At 49.6% G+C, this 14,456-nt stretch overlaps 1 protein-coding gene across 3 annotated transcripts; it reads right to left on the bottom strand.

Moving 5' to 3' along the window:
- Positions 1-483: 483 nt before the first annotated feature.
- Positions 484-14,453, bottom strand: MRPL14 (mitochondrial ribosomal protein L14). Of its 3 annotated transcripts, none has more exons than XM_058662462.1 (3): positions 14,307-14,453; positions 2,740-2,827; positions 484-1,002 (listed from the first exon to the last, which is right to left on the bottom strand). In XM_058662462.1, exons 2-3 carry the CDS (start codon positions 2,805-2,807, stop codon positions 636-638), a joined length of 435 nt encoding a protein of 144 aa, XP_058518445.1. In that variant the 5' UTR covers positions 2,808-2,827; positions 14,307-14,453; the 3' UTR covers positions 484-635. The 3 variants fall into 3 exon arrangements, with proteins under 3 accessions (XP_058518445.1, XP_058518449.1, XP_058518451.1); XM_058662466.1 differs by lacking the exon at positions 14,307-14,453 and adding an exon at positions 14,179-14,305; XM_058662468.1 differs by lacking the exon at positions 14,307-14,453 and adding an exon at positions 14,063-14,084.
- Between the last annotated feature and the right edge of the window lie 3 nt (positions 14,454-14,456).

Below are 14,456 nucleotides of genomic sequence, written 5' to 3'. Positions count from 1 at the left end.
CTTATGATCAGAACGTGCTAAACCCCATGGTACTCATAAATTGGCCCTTGTGGGGCAGTCACTAGATGATGCAGCAGCTAAGACACTGCCTAAAGCACCTGCAGCCCCTGTGAAAGTAGGTGGTTGGGTCTGGACTTACCCATTTCCAACCCGCTTCCTGCTAATGTACAGCCTGGGAGTCCAGCAAGGGATGGCTCAAGCACTTGGACCCTTACACTCATGTGGGAGACCTGGCTAGAGTTCCAGGCTCCTGGCTTTGTCCTGAACCACACCAGTGTTAACTGCTGGGGCCCTCTGAGGGATGAATCAGTGGACAAAGTAAAGAAGTTTAAAGATAAATTGATGTTTCAGCTGGGTCATCTTCGATGAACTCACAGTACAGGGTGCATGCCAGAGACACGCCACACCATGCAGAGAAGGCCGCTGTGTGAGGCCAGACTTGGCTGAGCAACCCCGACTGGATTTAGTGTTAATAAAGAGCTCTGAAAACAAACACAGAAATGTTTATTTTGTCACACGGCTGCTACCTGGCCCAAGGAGAACAGCCATGTAGCCCCAGACACCCTCTCGGCATGGCCCAGGCTCCAGCACCACCCACTGGTAAGTCCCCCTGCAGCCACAGGCCCGGGCTCCACTCACACAAAGCTCTGGGCAATGGCCAGGACCTTGGAGTACTCGCCTTCCCTCTGACGCAGGCTGGAGGGAATGGGTACTTTGATCCGGGTCCCCACAGGGTTCCCATTGTCTTCAATGAGGACCACGTTGTTGGAATCAAATCTGGGGGTCATCCGGGGGCCAGGCATGCGATGGCCCACAATGAGCGCCTTCTTCTTCTGTCCCTTGATGGCCAACAGTATCTGGTCACCCACCTTGCCCACCCCACTCTTGTTGTAGACATGGATGCAGCGAGGAGGGCGGTGGTATGGTGTGTTCCCCAGGGCACTGTTGTCCACCACACGGACCCGTGTCATCTTCTGGATTGCACTGAGGCTGCCCGTGGTGCTGGGAGGGAGAGAAGAGGCTGTGATGGGTGCAGGCCCTCCCAGAGGGCAAGGCTATTGCACAAGCAGGAGCCCAGATGGAAGGCAGAGCCGCGAATGCCACAGCCATACCCAGCAGTCTGCGTGTACCAACAGCTCCTACCAGTGTGTCAAGGTCTCCATTGGAAAGCGTTTTAATGAGGACACAGCCTTTACATTATGACAGACCCCTCAGAAGCTTGGTCTGAAAGCCACTACTTCCCAAATGAATCCCCTCGGGTTATACCTCTCCCCAGCCTGGCCTGCAAAAGCTACTTCCCCACACATCCTCATTTACACATGTGCTGGTGGGACACAGAGACATGAATTTGCTAGAAGTCTCTGGATACAATGTGGCAGAAACTAGAAACACAGCACAGTCCTGATCTTCCTTTTAGGTAGTTCTCCCTATTATCTGGAAGGGCATCCATGGGGAACAGACGAGGTATGAATAAGCAAACCGGTAACCAATGCTCCAGCGATCCTAGGAACCTGTTCTCACTCTCTCTCTGGGAAATTTCACTTACTCGTGTTGCTGCCAACTAATAAATTCCAGCTCTATTTTAGCCCTGGTTTTCTACTCTCTGAGCTCCTTACAACACACAGACAACTGCAAACTGAGGAGGTCCCAGGTGACCTTGCTGCTGTGTCTGCTAGCTTCTCTGGAACCTCCAGCATCTTATCCATTACCTCTGGCCCCTCAGCTCCCTGCAGCCACTGCATCCTATCCACGGAGCTGCCTATGCTCTGGCCCTTTCCCTCGGCACCGCCAAACATCCTCCTCCGCTCCGGCTCCCTCTTCTACATCCACACCATGGTTTCAACGTCCTAACTGGGTCTCATCACGCCTCCCTCTGCTGACAAAGCACACTCTACAACTGACAACACTACCTGCTCACACTTGTTCCATACTTCCCCACCATCTACACTGCTAACCTGCTCCCGATTTACCTACCTTTGGAAGTCCCCCATCTCAGCACTCACACAGGCACCCCTGTGTGCCCCAGTAGCTGGCAGGAGCCACTGGAGTTCTCCAAGTCCTTCTTAGCTCCCCATAGAGGCTGGGCAGGAGCTACTTCCGTGTCTGCCTGGGGAGGCAGCATCCCCACTCCTGCCTTCTCTTCTGTAGCAAGCAGCTCTGGCCCCAGGCCTCACTAGCACCTGTAGGCCTCCAGCTAGAATTATTTGTTTCCAGGTTAGCACCTCTGGCCAAACTTCAGAACCTTTCAGTGCTGGAAGCAATGCTCCTCTCTGTGCAACCAGCCCAGGCAAGGATGGGGCTCCGGAGACAGGAGGGATAGGGGCGCAGATATGTGGCAGGGGGAAGGTGGAAGCTATGTCTGCCAAGGAGCATGCCCCCAACAGTGGGGGCTCACATGTGTCTATCAAGCTTAAATTTCTGGTAATAAGCAGGTGTATGAATTTGGTTTTGCAACTAAAAACTTTTTTTTTTCCTGTTCTTAAAAATGCATGTTGAGTACATGGAGGGGATGACCAGGTTGAGAGATCAGACTGCATCTTACAAAGAATGCAGAGCAGTAGCTTCCACCCTAGACCATTTCCCTGGCCCACCCTGACAGCAATGCCACCTCCCCACCTATCCCCCTCTGCCCTCCTTCAGCATCCCCGCCCCTGTGCTCACCTCTGTGGGATGCCACTCCCAGCCCTAGATGAGACTGACTCAAAGACCCAGTTCTGGGAAGTCAGTGGGACAAGTTACCTGAAACAGCGCTGGCTCAGGGCTCGGCTGACACAGCCAAAGGGCCACAGCCCAAGGGAGAAAGCCATGGATCCCAAGGTGGCAAATCCTGCAGGAAAAAGGGAGGGAAGGGATTGACTCCCAAGCCAGAGCCCTTACTCAGAGCTGGCTTTCCCCAGGGATTTGTGTGGGAGGTGGCACTTCCAGCACAAGATCATTAGTCACTCAATACAAATCTCAGCGGTCAAGTGACACAGAGGATGAGACGCAATTCAGTTCCGATTCTGCTGATTCATGTTCTGAGGCTGGGGTCAGGCAGCCAGAGTTGGCCCGTGACAGTTCTTGCTGTTGGTGACACAACAGCACAGAGAATGTCTTCCATGGGCCAGAGGACAGCGTGACCCCTCAGCAGGCACACACCCAGCCAGCAACTCCTTCCCAAGTCCTCCTGGAGGTCCCACCAGTGTGCCTCCTGCAATCCCTAAAAGACAGCTGGTTACTAAAGCAGCTGCCCAGGCTATCTTACTACATCCCCTCACCCCATGAGTGAAGGCCAGCATACCTGTACAGCCTAAGGCCAGCAAAACACAGCTGAAGGGTGCCCCTGCCTGGTCAGTGCCATAAGTTGGCCCAGGCCAGTCTCCCAAACTGCACTGCACCATAGAAAATTTCCTCCTTCACATTCCAGCTGCAGGTGGGCTTTGGGAAGCAAGATGGAGTTGGCAGGGCCGACAGCCCAACACTGGCTGCTCCAGCTGGCACAGCTCAACCCTGTCCTCCTGGGCACCGACAAATACAGAAGGCGCCAGGGTCCTGCCACTTGACCCCACTACAAGGCATGGCTAGGAACTGCCCACAGCCATGGTTCCAGCCACCAAGCACCCTGTCCCGCCACCAGGAAGGCAGACGCCAAGAGCCCTGTCAAGAGAGGCCTCTACACTGTAGTATTGACACATGGCTTTGCTTCATGCAAGTTCAAAGCACCGCAGGTACAATTTAACAGGGGTGAGGAGAAAGTCCACTAAGTACTTGTACAGAAAGACCTAAAACGCCACTCCATAAATGCTCATTAACTACAAGTTAGCTTCAAATCCCAAACTTACTCTCAAGTGTTTTCCATGAAGCACTGGCTAAAATATACCTATGATCTGAAATGTTAAACATAAAACAAGACAGCCACTTCTGAAATCCTCAGGAGAGGAGGCCAGCTTCACTTTCTTTGGCTAAGTGACCCTGGACAAAGGACAAAGCTGCTGAATTGCAATAGCTTCTCTACAACCTGGGGATACTGAGGGCACCTGCTGGCTGGGAGGATGCCCGGAGGCCAGCTACACAAAGCAATGAGCACAGTGCCTGGCTCTCCATACCCAGCTGTCTTCCTTGCTCGTCTTCATGCCACATCTTCTTTCACAGAGCAGGACGCTGGGAGACAGACTGACCAGGTAACTCACGCAGCGCCCCGCAGGCAGTCAAGGACACAATCAGAGCCAGAAGAGGACCCAGCCTCAGTCCGAGCAGCCATCACTTCATGCTGAAACCTCACTCTGCCAGTCAGGCTCACTGCACACAAAAGCGTCCCTGGGACAGGTGGGGAGAGGACAGTCAGCTTTCAGAGTTATCTGGGCTCCTAATTGTTCTGGATCATTTGTCAAATCAGTAGCTACAGTATTTTTCACGACCATTGCATTAAAAGTTCACAAAAACCCTGAGATGGATACTGTTACTAGTGTCCCTGCTATACACAGGGAATCAAGGCCCAGAGAGGTAACTAGCTTGACCAAGTTCACACAGCCAGGCTGAACTCTGAACCTCAACAGTTGGTTTCCGGAACCCATACTCTTATGCAATTGAGTACACACAGCCATCTGCCTTTCAGCATTAGCATTTTCCAACTCTCATATTACTCTTGCTTTGTTAAGAATAGGGTTACCTCACGTGCATTTTCCAAGATAAAACAGGACAAAACAGCACTGTAGCTCTGAACAAGTGCCAAGGATCACTTCCATGAAGCTCCTTCACAGCTATGACTCTGACCTCCAGCCCCAAATCCAAAGGACTAAGACATCAAATGGATAATAGTGAGTCTTCCCATGAACTCAGAAGCACAGAACTGTCACTTCTCAGGTACAGCTGTCCCCGAGTTTCCACACAAGGTCCAGGCGACTTCTCAGATAGCCACACCTCAGATGTGCACATCCCTCATACAAAACAGCAAAGGATCTGCACCTTACCTAGACTCAAACCACATCGAGATTGCTTTGAACACCTAATGCAGCGTAAATGCTCTGTGGAATGGTCATTACACAGAATTCTTTAAGGAATGATGACAAGAGAGAAAAGGCTGTTCAGCACAGATCTTTTAAAAAATATTTTCAGGGCCCGGCATGGTAGCCTAGCAGCTAAAGTCCTTGTTTTGCACGCACCAGGATCCCATGTGGGTGCTGGTTCTAATCCCAGATGCTCCGCTTCCCATCCAGCTCCCTGCTTGTGGCCTAGCAAAGCAGTCGAGGACAGCCCAAGGCCTTGGGACCCTGCACCCATGTGGGAGACCCCAAAGAGGCTCCTGGCTTTGAATCAGCTCAGCTCAGGCCACTGCAGCCACTTGGGGAGTGAATCAGCAAATGGAAGAACTTTCTCTCTGTCTTTCCTCCTCTTGTATATCTGACTTTACAATAAAAAATAAATAAAATCTTTTTTAAAAATTTCAAACTTTCCATGGGTTCCAGACCTGTGGGTTCAAGCAACGGTGGACTGAAACTATTTGAGAAGAGGGGCCAGCACTGTGGTACAGCAAGTTAAGCTACTGCCTGCAATACCAATATCCCATTAAGATCACCAGTTGGAATCCCAGTTGCTCCGCTTCAGGTCAGCCCCCTGCTAATGCACCTCACAAGCACAAAATAGCCCAAGTGTTTGGGCTGCTGACACCCAAGAGACCCAGATGTGGTCCCAGGTTCCTGGATTCAGCCTGGCCCAGCATCTCCCTTTCTAACTCTGCTCCTCAGATAAACACTTGAGAGTTGAGGGGAATTACTCCATTTCTATCCCAGCAGGTCCTGGTAAACAGGAGTGCAAATCAAGATCTGTCAGATAGTAACATCCCATGCTCCTGGATAGGTAAAATCAATATCATTAAAATGTCTATACTGCCAAAAGCAATATATACATTCAACACAATCCCAATCAAATTGCCCAAAACATTCTTCATGGAACTGGAAACAATTGATCCAAAGGTTCATCTGGAAGCACAAAAAACCACGGATAGCTAGAACCATCCTGAAGAACAGGAAGTTAACAGGGGGAATCACAGTTCCGGACCTCTGGACATACTATAGGGCAGTGGTTATCAAAACAGCGTGGTACTGGCACAAAGATAGAGAGGAAGATCAATGGAGCAGAATAGAAACACCAGAAGGAAACCCACACAGATACAGCCAAATAATCTTTGACAAAAAGACAAACGACAATCCAGGCAAATGGGAAGGTCTGTTCAATAAATGCTGTTGGGACAACTGGTTAATAGCCTGCAGAAACAAAAAAATAGATCCACATCTCTCACCATACACTAAGATCAGATCTAAATGGATAACAGATCTAAACCTACATCCAGAAACCTTCCAACTTTTGGAAGAAAATGTTGGAAACACACTGGAACACTTAGGGGTAGGCCCTCACTTCCTAAAAAAGACTCCAAATGCAGTAGAAATCGAGACCAAAATAAACAATTGGGACCTCATCAAACTAAGAAGCTTCTGTACAGCTAGAGAAACAATCAACAAAGTAAAAAAGCAACCCACAGAATGGGAGAAGATCTTCGCACACGACATAGGTGATAGAGGGCTGATCTCCAGAATATACAAAGAGCTACAAAACAACCAAAATGTCAAAACAAACAAGCCACTCAAGAAATGGGCACGGGAAATGGGCAGACACTTCACAAAGAAACAAACCCAAATGGCAAATAAACATATGAAAAAATGCTCAAGTTCCCTGGCAATAAGGGAAATCCAAATTAAAACATCAATGAGGTACCACCTAAAGCCAGTAAGACTGGCCCACATGAATAAAAGCACCAACAACACTTGTTGGCGAGGTTGCGGGGAAAAGGGATCCCTACTCCACTGCTGGTGGGGCTGCAGGCTGGTACAGCCTCTATGGAAATCAGTATGGAGAATATTCAAACAACTCAAATTCAACATACCGTATGATCCAGCAATAGCACTCCTAGGAATATATCCAGAACACTTGTTTTATGAGAAACCAACATGCACTCCTATGCTCATAGCAGCACAATCAGTAATTGCAAAAACATGGAAGCAACCAAAATGCCCATCAACAGAGGATTGGATAAGAAAGCTATGGTACATCTACTCCATGGAATACTACTCAGCTATTAAAAAAAACAAAATGCAGTTCTTTGTGGCCAAATGGGCCAAACTGGAAACCATAATGCTAAGGGAAATGAGCCAATCACAAAAGGTTAAATACCACATGTTTGCCTTAATTTAAGATGATATGATGTTATGTATAACATGTTATGTTTTGAATGTTATATGTTGTGTATAAACTAAATTGAAGTATAGGTGAGGTGGTCACAGAAAGTGGCTGGGAACTCGCATTTACTTTTAACATATTGGTTACTCATTACTATGTCAATTAATTCCATAATGATGTAAATTTTTGCTGATGGTATGTTGGAGCTTTCAATTGACTGGGATGATACTCTGCTGGCTCTGTCTTCAGACCAGAGAGGGTATACCTAAGAAGCCGTTGAACTTGACTGGACAATAAGATGCTGGACTCTATGTTTGGTATACGCTTGCAATGGGGGAATCTCAACTGAACTTGAGCTGTGGTTATGCAACAAGGTGGAGGAATCCACCATGGTGGGAGGGTTTGGGGAGGGGTGGGAGAACCCAAGTATCTATGTAACTGTGTCACATAATACAATGTAATTAATGAAGTTAAATAATAAATAATTAAAAAAAAAAAAGATCTGTCAGATAAAATAAACAAGGGAAATACAAAATCCTGACCCTTACCCATGGTTCCACACAATGGGCTGCAGTCTGCAGGGTTCTCAGCCACAGCACAGGCCGTGGGACACAGCCCAGCTAGGCCCAAGGTCACAGAACAGCCCAGGCCTCCTTTCAAGCCCCTGGAATCTCAGCTCACCCTGAGAAAACAGCCATCCCAACACCAGGTAACTGCTTTGGGTCAGCAACAGAGTCAGCGATTTCCTTCACAGCAATCGTGATGGACCCCATGGTCCATCTGAGCACACACAGCGCTGTAGACCGAGGCCATGCCCCCCAGACCTATGATGCTTTGTCTTGGACACAGTCTCCTCTACAACCCCAGCCCTCAGACATGGCCAGTAAGGCCTCCAGGCCTAACGCGGCTTTCCGTTTGTTCCTGATTGGTACCGAGTACCAACCTTCAATTTTATTTTACTTATTTTTAGAGATTTATTTGAAAAAAGCAGAATTAAGAGTTACAAGGAGAGCAACAACAAGACAGAGCTACCATCTGCTTATTCACTACCCAAAAGGCCACACAGCCAAAGTTGGGCGAGTCTAAAGTCAAGAGTCTGAAGCTTTTTCTGGGTCTCCAATGTGGATGCAGGGGTCCAACGACTTGGGACATCTTTTGCTGCTTTCCCAAGCACGTTATCAGGGAGTTGGCTTGAAAATAGAGCAACTGGGCCCAGCGCAGTAGCCTAGTGGCTAAAGTCCTCGCCTTGCATACACCCAGGATCCCATATGGGCACCGATTCTAATCCTAGAGGCCCCACTTCCCATCCAGCTCCCTGCTTGTGGCCTGGAAAAGCAGTCAAAGATGGCTCAAAGCCTTGGGACCCTGCACCCATGTGGGAGACCCAAAAGAGGCTCATGGCTCCTGATCAGCTCAGCTTTGGCTGTTGGGGACACTTGGGAAGTGAATCAGCGGACGGAAGATGTTCCTCGCTGTCTCTCCTCCTCTCTGTACATTTGACTTTGTAATAAAAATACATAAATCTGGGCCCGGCGGCGTGGCCTAGTGGCTGAAGTCCTCGCCTTGAACGCGCCGGGATCCCATATGGGCACTGCTTCTAATCCCAGCAATTCCACTTCTCATCCAGTTCCCTGTTTGTGGCCTGGGAAAGCAGTCGAGGATGGCCCAAAGCATTGGGACTCTGCACCCGTGTGGGAGACCTGGAAGAAGTTCCTGGATCCTGGCTTCAGATTGGCGCAGCACCAGCCGTTTTGCTCACTTGGGGAGTAAAACATCGGATGGAAGATCTTTCTCTCTGTCTCTCCTATCCATATATGCGACTTTCAAATAAAAATAAAATAAATATTTAAAAAGTAAATAAATAAATAAATCTTGGAAGAAAGAAAGAAGAGAGAAGGAAGAAAAGAAAAGAGCGAGCAACTGGGACTCCAATCAGCACCCATATGGGATGACAACACTGCATGCAGTCCTCACCTGGAATGCCACGAAGCCTGCCCTCTCTGCCTCCTAAATCAGAGACTGAAATCACAATGACAGGTGAGAGGAAGAGTAAGTAGAGGAAAGGGAAGAGAATTAGCTCCTGCAATCCAAGAGCTTGCTCATTTTGCCATCCTGATTTATTCAACTTTCCAGCCTTTCCCCCTGGCTGCAGAGGTGGGGAGGACGGTGGGCTCTGGGGACACAGGGGCAAATGGCTGACTCAGCATCACACTGCAGGTCCCACTGGGATGAACCTTCAGGAGGGCAGGGGCCAGACCCTCAGGGTGCAGGACAGCGCCTGGCACACAGCTGCAGCGGAGGGACTAGCTTATGAATAAACACACAGACTGGCTTTGTGACTAGCCCAGCTCCAGAAAAGCTCCAAGCTGGGGCTGGGGGTTTCTCTGGTGCCCTTTACCCAGGCTCCCGAGGACGACTTGAGGACTTGGGCACTGGGCCTCATTTCTGCTTTCCACAGGGAGGTAGACTGAGCTTTGAGAGCCAGCAAATGTGATACTTAGTATCAAAGGTCTAGAAACACGTATACATTGTTTCCAATGAGATCTGAATAGCAGCCATAAGACCTCAGTGCTACCACACATGTAAAAATCATACTGGTTCACGCCAGAGCAAGCCACAGCCTACACTCTATAGAGGAAAGCCTAGAGACACGATGAGACACCCACAGGGCCACCCACTTCTCACATCAAAGTGCCTGCGTGGGTGTCCCACCTCCACTCCCAATTCCTTGTCTGCTCAGGCACAGCATGGGATCCCACAGGTGATCATTCAAGTCCTGAGGTCCCTCCATCCACCCAGGGGGATCTGGATTTAGTTCCTAACTGGTGGCTTCAGCCTGGCTATTGTGTGGGCATTCTAGGAATCAACCAGCAGATTGGAAGCGTCTTCTCTTTCTACCTAGTTTATTTTTTGTTTGTTTTTGCTTTAAATGGATTTCAGGGAAGGATTTTAACCAAGTTCATAAACACTCCCTGAAGACAGATACTGATTACAAGATGGTAGCCCTAAGTAAGTACAGGCAGGGGGCTGGCATTGTGGTGCAGGAGGTTAAGGCACAACAGGTTAAGCTGTTGCTTGCCTAGCTTTTTAAAACAACAAAACAGCTGAGTTGAAAAAAACAGGCACAGGCAGAAATGCTAAAGAATTGATCACATGTTCAGATTCATAACCATATTATTTTAAAAACAGATACAGAACAGGCTTTTGGTGTAGCAATTTAAAAGGCTCCTTGGGATGCCTGCCTGCTGCATCAGGTGCCTGGGTTTGAGTTCCGGCTCCACTACCTGGGAGTCAGCAGGTTACTAGCTCAGGTAGGTGGGTCCCTGCTGTCCATGTGGGAGAACTGCAGTGAGTCCCCAGCTCCCAGCCCAGCCCAACCTCAGCTGCCACTATGCATGGGAGCTCTCAAGTCTGTGTGTCTATCTCTGCCTTTTAAATACGAAATAAATAAATCAATAAATAAAACATTTTCAGAGTAATAATATATAAGAAATGATTTCTGGGACCAGCACTGTGAAAGAGCAGTTAAGTCTTCCCCTGCAGTGGTGGTATCCCTTGTGGGCACCAGTTCAAGTCCCGGCTGCTCCACTTCTGACTCAGGTCCCAATTAATGGCCAGGTAAGATGGCAGAGGATGACCCAGGTCTTGGGAGACCCAGAAGAAACTCATGTCTTCCAGCTTCAGAGCAGCCCTGCTGTAGCTGCTGCAGCCATTTGGGGAGTGAAACAGCAGATGCAAGATCTCTGTATCTCTCCTCTCTCTCTGCAACTCTGCCTTTCAAATAAAAATAAATGTCTTAGAAATGACTTCTAGTCATCTCCAGTGGCCCAAAAACTAGGTAACTCTGGTCTGTCATTCAGATATTCATTACAAGCGCTATTCTGCCTCAGAGTGAATCCTATTGTTTCAGAAAACAATGGCTCACACGAGTTTCACAACCATGCAGAACACAACATGCATAAAGCGCCACAGGAAGGACCAGTTTTGTGGCACAGGGGTTAAGGTGCCTTCTGGGATACCAGCATCCCACACTAGAGTGCACCTGAGGAGTGAAACAGCAAAGATCTGACCCCTGTCTCTCTATTGCTCTGCCTCTCAAAAAAAAAAATAATAAATCTTTAAAACTCCACAGAAACTATACACTCAAGAAACTCTAAGGATAAATGGAGAATTTCTTCCAAGCCCCCTCCCCGCTCAAATAAAAGAAAAAAATTTTTTATAAACTGTAGCAGGGACAGACATTGCAAGCCACTTATGACACCTGCATCCCATAGGAGAAAACCCGGTTCAAGTCCTGCCTATTCCAGGCTTCCAATTCAGCTTCCTGTTTATGAGCCTGGGAGGCAGCAAGTGCTGGCCCAAGCTCTTGGGATCTTGGGATCCTACCATTCTCAAGAGAGACCCAGCTGGGGGTTCTTGACTCCTGGTCCTGGTCTGGCCATGCTCCATGTTGCAGGCATTTGGAAACTATGCCAGCAGAGGCAAGATCTCTGCGCGTGTGTGAGGCTCTTTCAAACAAATAAAATGTAACACAACAGCAATTCCTTCTCATCTAAACTGCTTGCCTGCCCCTAGCCAAACCAACCACGGGAATCCAAACCTACAAGATTCCGCCCACCAGGCAGTCCACCAGACAGCTTGGTCCCCATCTTCCTGTCTGTCACAGCTGAAAAACTGCCCTAACCAAAAAAAAAAAAAAAAAAAGCCAACTCATTTCCTACTCCCAGCAAAGTTCTCATTGGTCAACTGCACCCATGTCCAGGGAATAAAGAGTGAACTTTCTTCTTTCTGGGCAGTCCCTTTGCTAGAGAGACCACTCTGTCTGTCCTGTACCGCATAGTCCTGGTGTGCAATGGTGTGCTCCTGGACAAGTTGAACAGTAACACAGGTTGAGGACAAGAGGCACGGAGGAGCATACAGAACACCAATGCTTCTCAAACGAAGCCAACCTGGCACAGAGAAATACCTTTGAAGACCTCATACCTCAAGCAGGTGTCAAGAATCAATACCCACGGACTGGTATGTTGGCTTAGCACATTAAGCCATATCCAACTCCCCACTAATGTGCCTGGGAAAGCAGCAAAAGACGGCCCAAGTGCTTGGGTCCCTGCCACCCACCATGTGCCAGGCATGGATGCAGTTCCAGGCTCCTGGCCATTATGGCCATTTGGGAAGTGAACCAGAAGATGGAAAACCTTTCTCTGTCACTCTTTTTCAATAATATATTATTGCAGCTTGGCACAGTAGCCTAGTGGCTGAAGTCCCTGCCTTGCATACACCCAGGATTCCAGCTGCTCCACTTCCCATCCAGCTCCCTGTTTCTGTGCCTGGGAAAGCAGTTGAGGACAGCCCAATGCCTTGGGACCCTGAAACCATGTGGGAAATCAGGAAGAAGCTCCAGGTTCCTGGCTTCAGATCAGGTAAGCAATGGCCATTGTGGCCACTTGGGGAATGAATCAATGGACGGAAGATCTTCCTCTCTGCCTCTCCTCCTCTCTGTATATCTCACTTTCCAATTAAAAATAAATTAATTAATTAATTTTGGGCCCAGCGCAATGGCCTAGCAGCTAAAGTCCTCGCCTTGCACACGCCAGGATCCCATATCAGTACCGGTTCTAATCCCAGGAGCCCTGCTTCCCATCCAGCTCCCTGTTTGTGGCCTGAGAAAGCAGTCGAGGACGGCCCAAAGCCTTGGGATCCTGCACCCAGGTGGGAGAACTGTCTCCTGGCTTCAGATTGGTGTAGTTCCGCTTGGGGAGTGAATCATCGAACAGAAGATCTTCCTCTCTGTCTTCTGACTTTCCAATAAAAATAAATAAATCTTTAAAAACAATAAACAAATCTTTAAAAACAAACAAAACAAAGTAAAAATACTAAAACATATCTCTACTAAGTCAGCATCTTCTGATGCTAACTCCATTTTCAAAATTTGTAGAGAAAATGAATGAACCATCTGCTGGCTTATTCTTCAACTAACCCAACCGCCAGGCCAAACCCAGGAAATGAATCCAGGGCCTTTACAGGGACCCAAATATTTGAGCCATCATTGTCACCTCCCAGGGCAGGAAGCTGGAATCCAGGAACAAGAGCTGAGAATTGAACCCAGGTATTCACATGTTTCCACCACTAGGCAAAACACCTGCCCCATTCTTTACATGACAACTCTCATCGACTACACTAATTTCCAATTCTCCTACGGGACTCAGCTTGGAGCACATTCAACCTAGAATAACTCAAAACCTTACAGGTACATTCCACAGATAACTAATGAACGCTGAAGAGCCAGCAGGCCACAGAACTACAGATCACCGCCTCTACAAGAACCGGATACTCCGGGTAGGAAGCCTTTTTGTCCAGCAGGAGCTTTGAGGCCCAGCTTTAAGCCTCCCCCAAACTGTTAAGCAAGCCTCGGTGAATGTATTTCTTCCTTGAAAACCCTCGTTAGAAATTCTGCCCATTCTGTCTCCAGCGGTGGCAAGGTGCACTGGCCGCCCACCATGGAAGGCAACTCGCCCTCCGCACTGCACCATGCCCCTTTCCAGGAACCCGGACCCAGCACTTGCTGTGTCTGGATGATCCGTCCCTTCTCCAGGCTTAATCACTGCAGGTCGCAGACTCCTGTGAAATGAGAAACCAGGGAAGCCCCTAGACCGGGAGCTGCGCGCTCTCGAGCGCGCGCGCGCGCGCGCGCACACACACACACCAGCCTGACAGACGCCGCGGAGCCGCCGGGCCCAGCAGGGCAGGGGCAGAAGCAGGAAGCAAGACCCAGCAGCAGAGGACACGCGCCGGGGGACCAGCCACATCCCCAACTTCCCCAAGGCAAGAAAGCGCACGCCTGGACACCCACCCAGGGAGGGGGACGCAGAGCCGTGGGGACTCCGAGAGAGGAGGTCGGGAACCTCCCGCCGGTCCCTCAGCCCGCAAAGGGCCCACGGTGCTCCCACTCCCACCTCTCTCACCCACCGAGCGGCGGGGGATGGCGGGGGGGAGGAAGGTGCGTCCCTTTCTGCCGCGAAGAAAGGGACTGGGCGCAGAGGAGGTGGGTAGTGCGAGAAGACAGCAAACAGCCCGGCGCGCTCCCGGCACCGTACCGCTCTTGCAGCCCCGGAATCTCCCGCCGCAGGCCCCGCCGGCCGAGCGCCGCCTCCCCACTACAACCCCAAGCACGCGGCCTTCTCCGGGCGCCTGCGCGGCCAGGCCCCAGGCCAGCCGGGCTGCGGGGAGCCAGTGCGCGCGCGCGC

This window comes from Ochotona princeps, chromosome 1 (genome assembly GCF_030435755.1).
Source record: "Ochotona princeps isolate mOchPri1 chromosome 1, mOchPri1.hap1, whole genome shotgun sequence".
NCBI classification, from domain to species: Eukaryota; Metazoa; Chordata; class Mammalia; order Lagomorpha; family Ochotonidae; genus Ochotona; species Ochotona princeps.
This window is presented reverse-complemented; position numbering and strand designations above follow the sequence as displayed.

What these genes read in the sequence shown, in the direction of transcription:
- MRPL14 (XM_058662462.1), bottom strand. Translation starts at nt 2,807, where the DNA reads ATGGCTTTCTCCCTTGGGCTGTGGCCCTTTGGCTGTGTCAGCCGAGCC. An exon ending in CTGAGCCAGCGCTGTTTCAG is followed by an intron (nt 1,003 to 2,739) that starts GTAACTTGTCCC and finishes TCTCCCTCCCAG; the next exon opens with CACCACGGGCAGCCTCAGTG.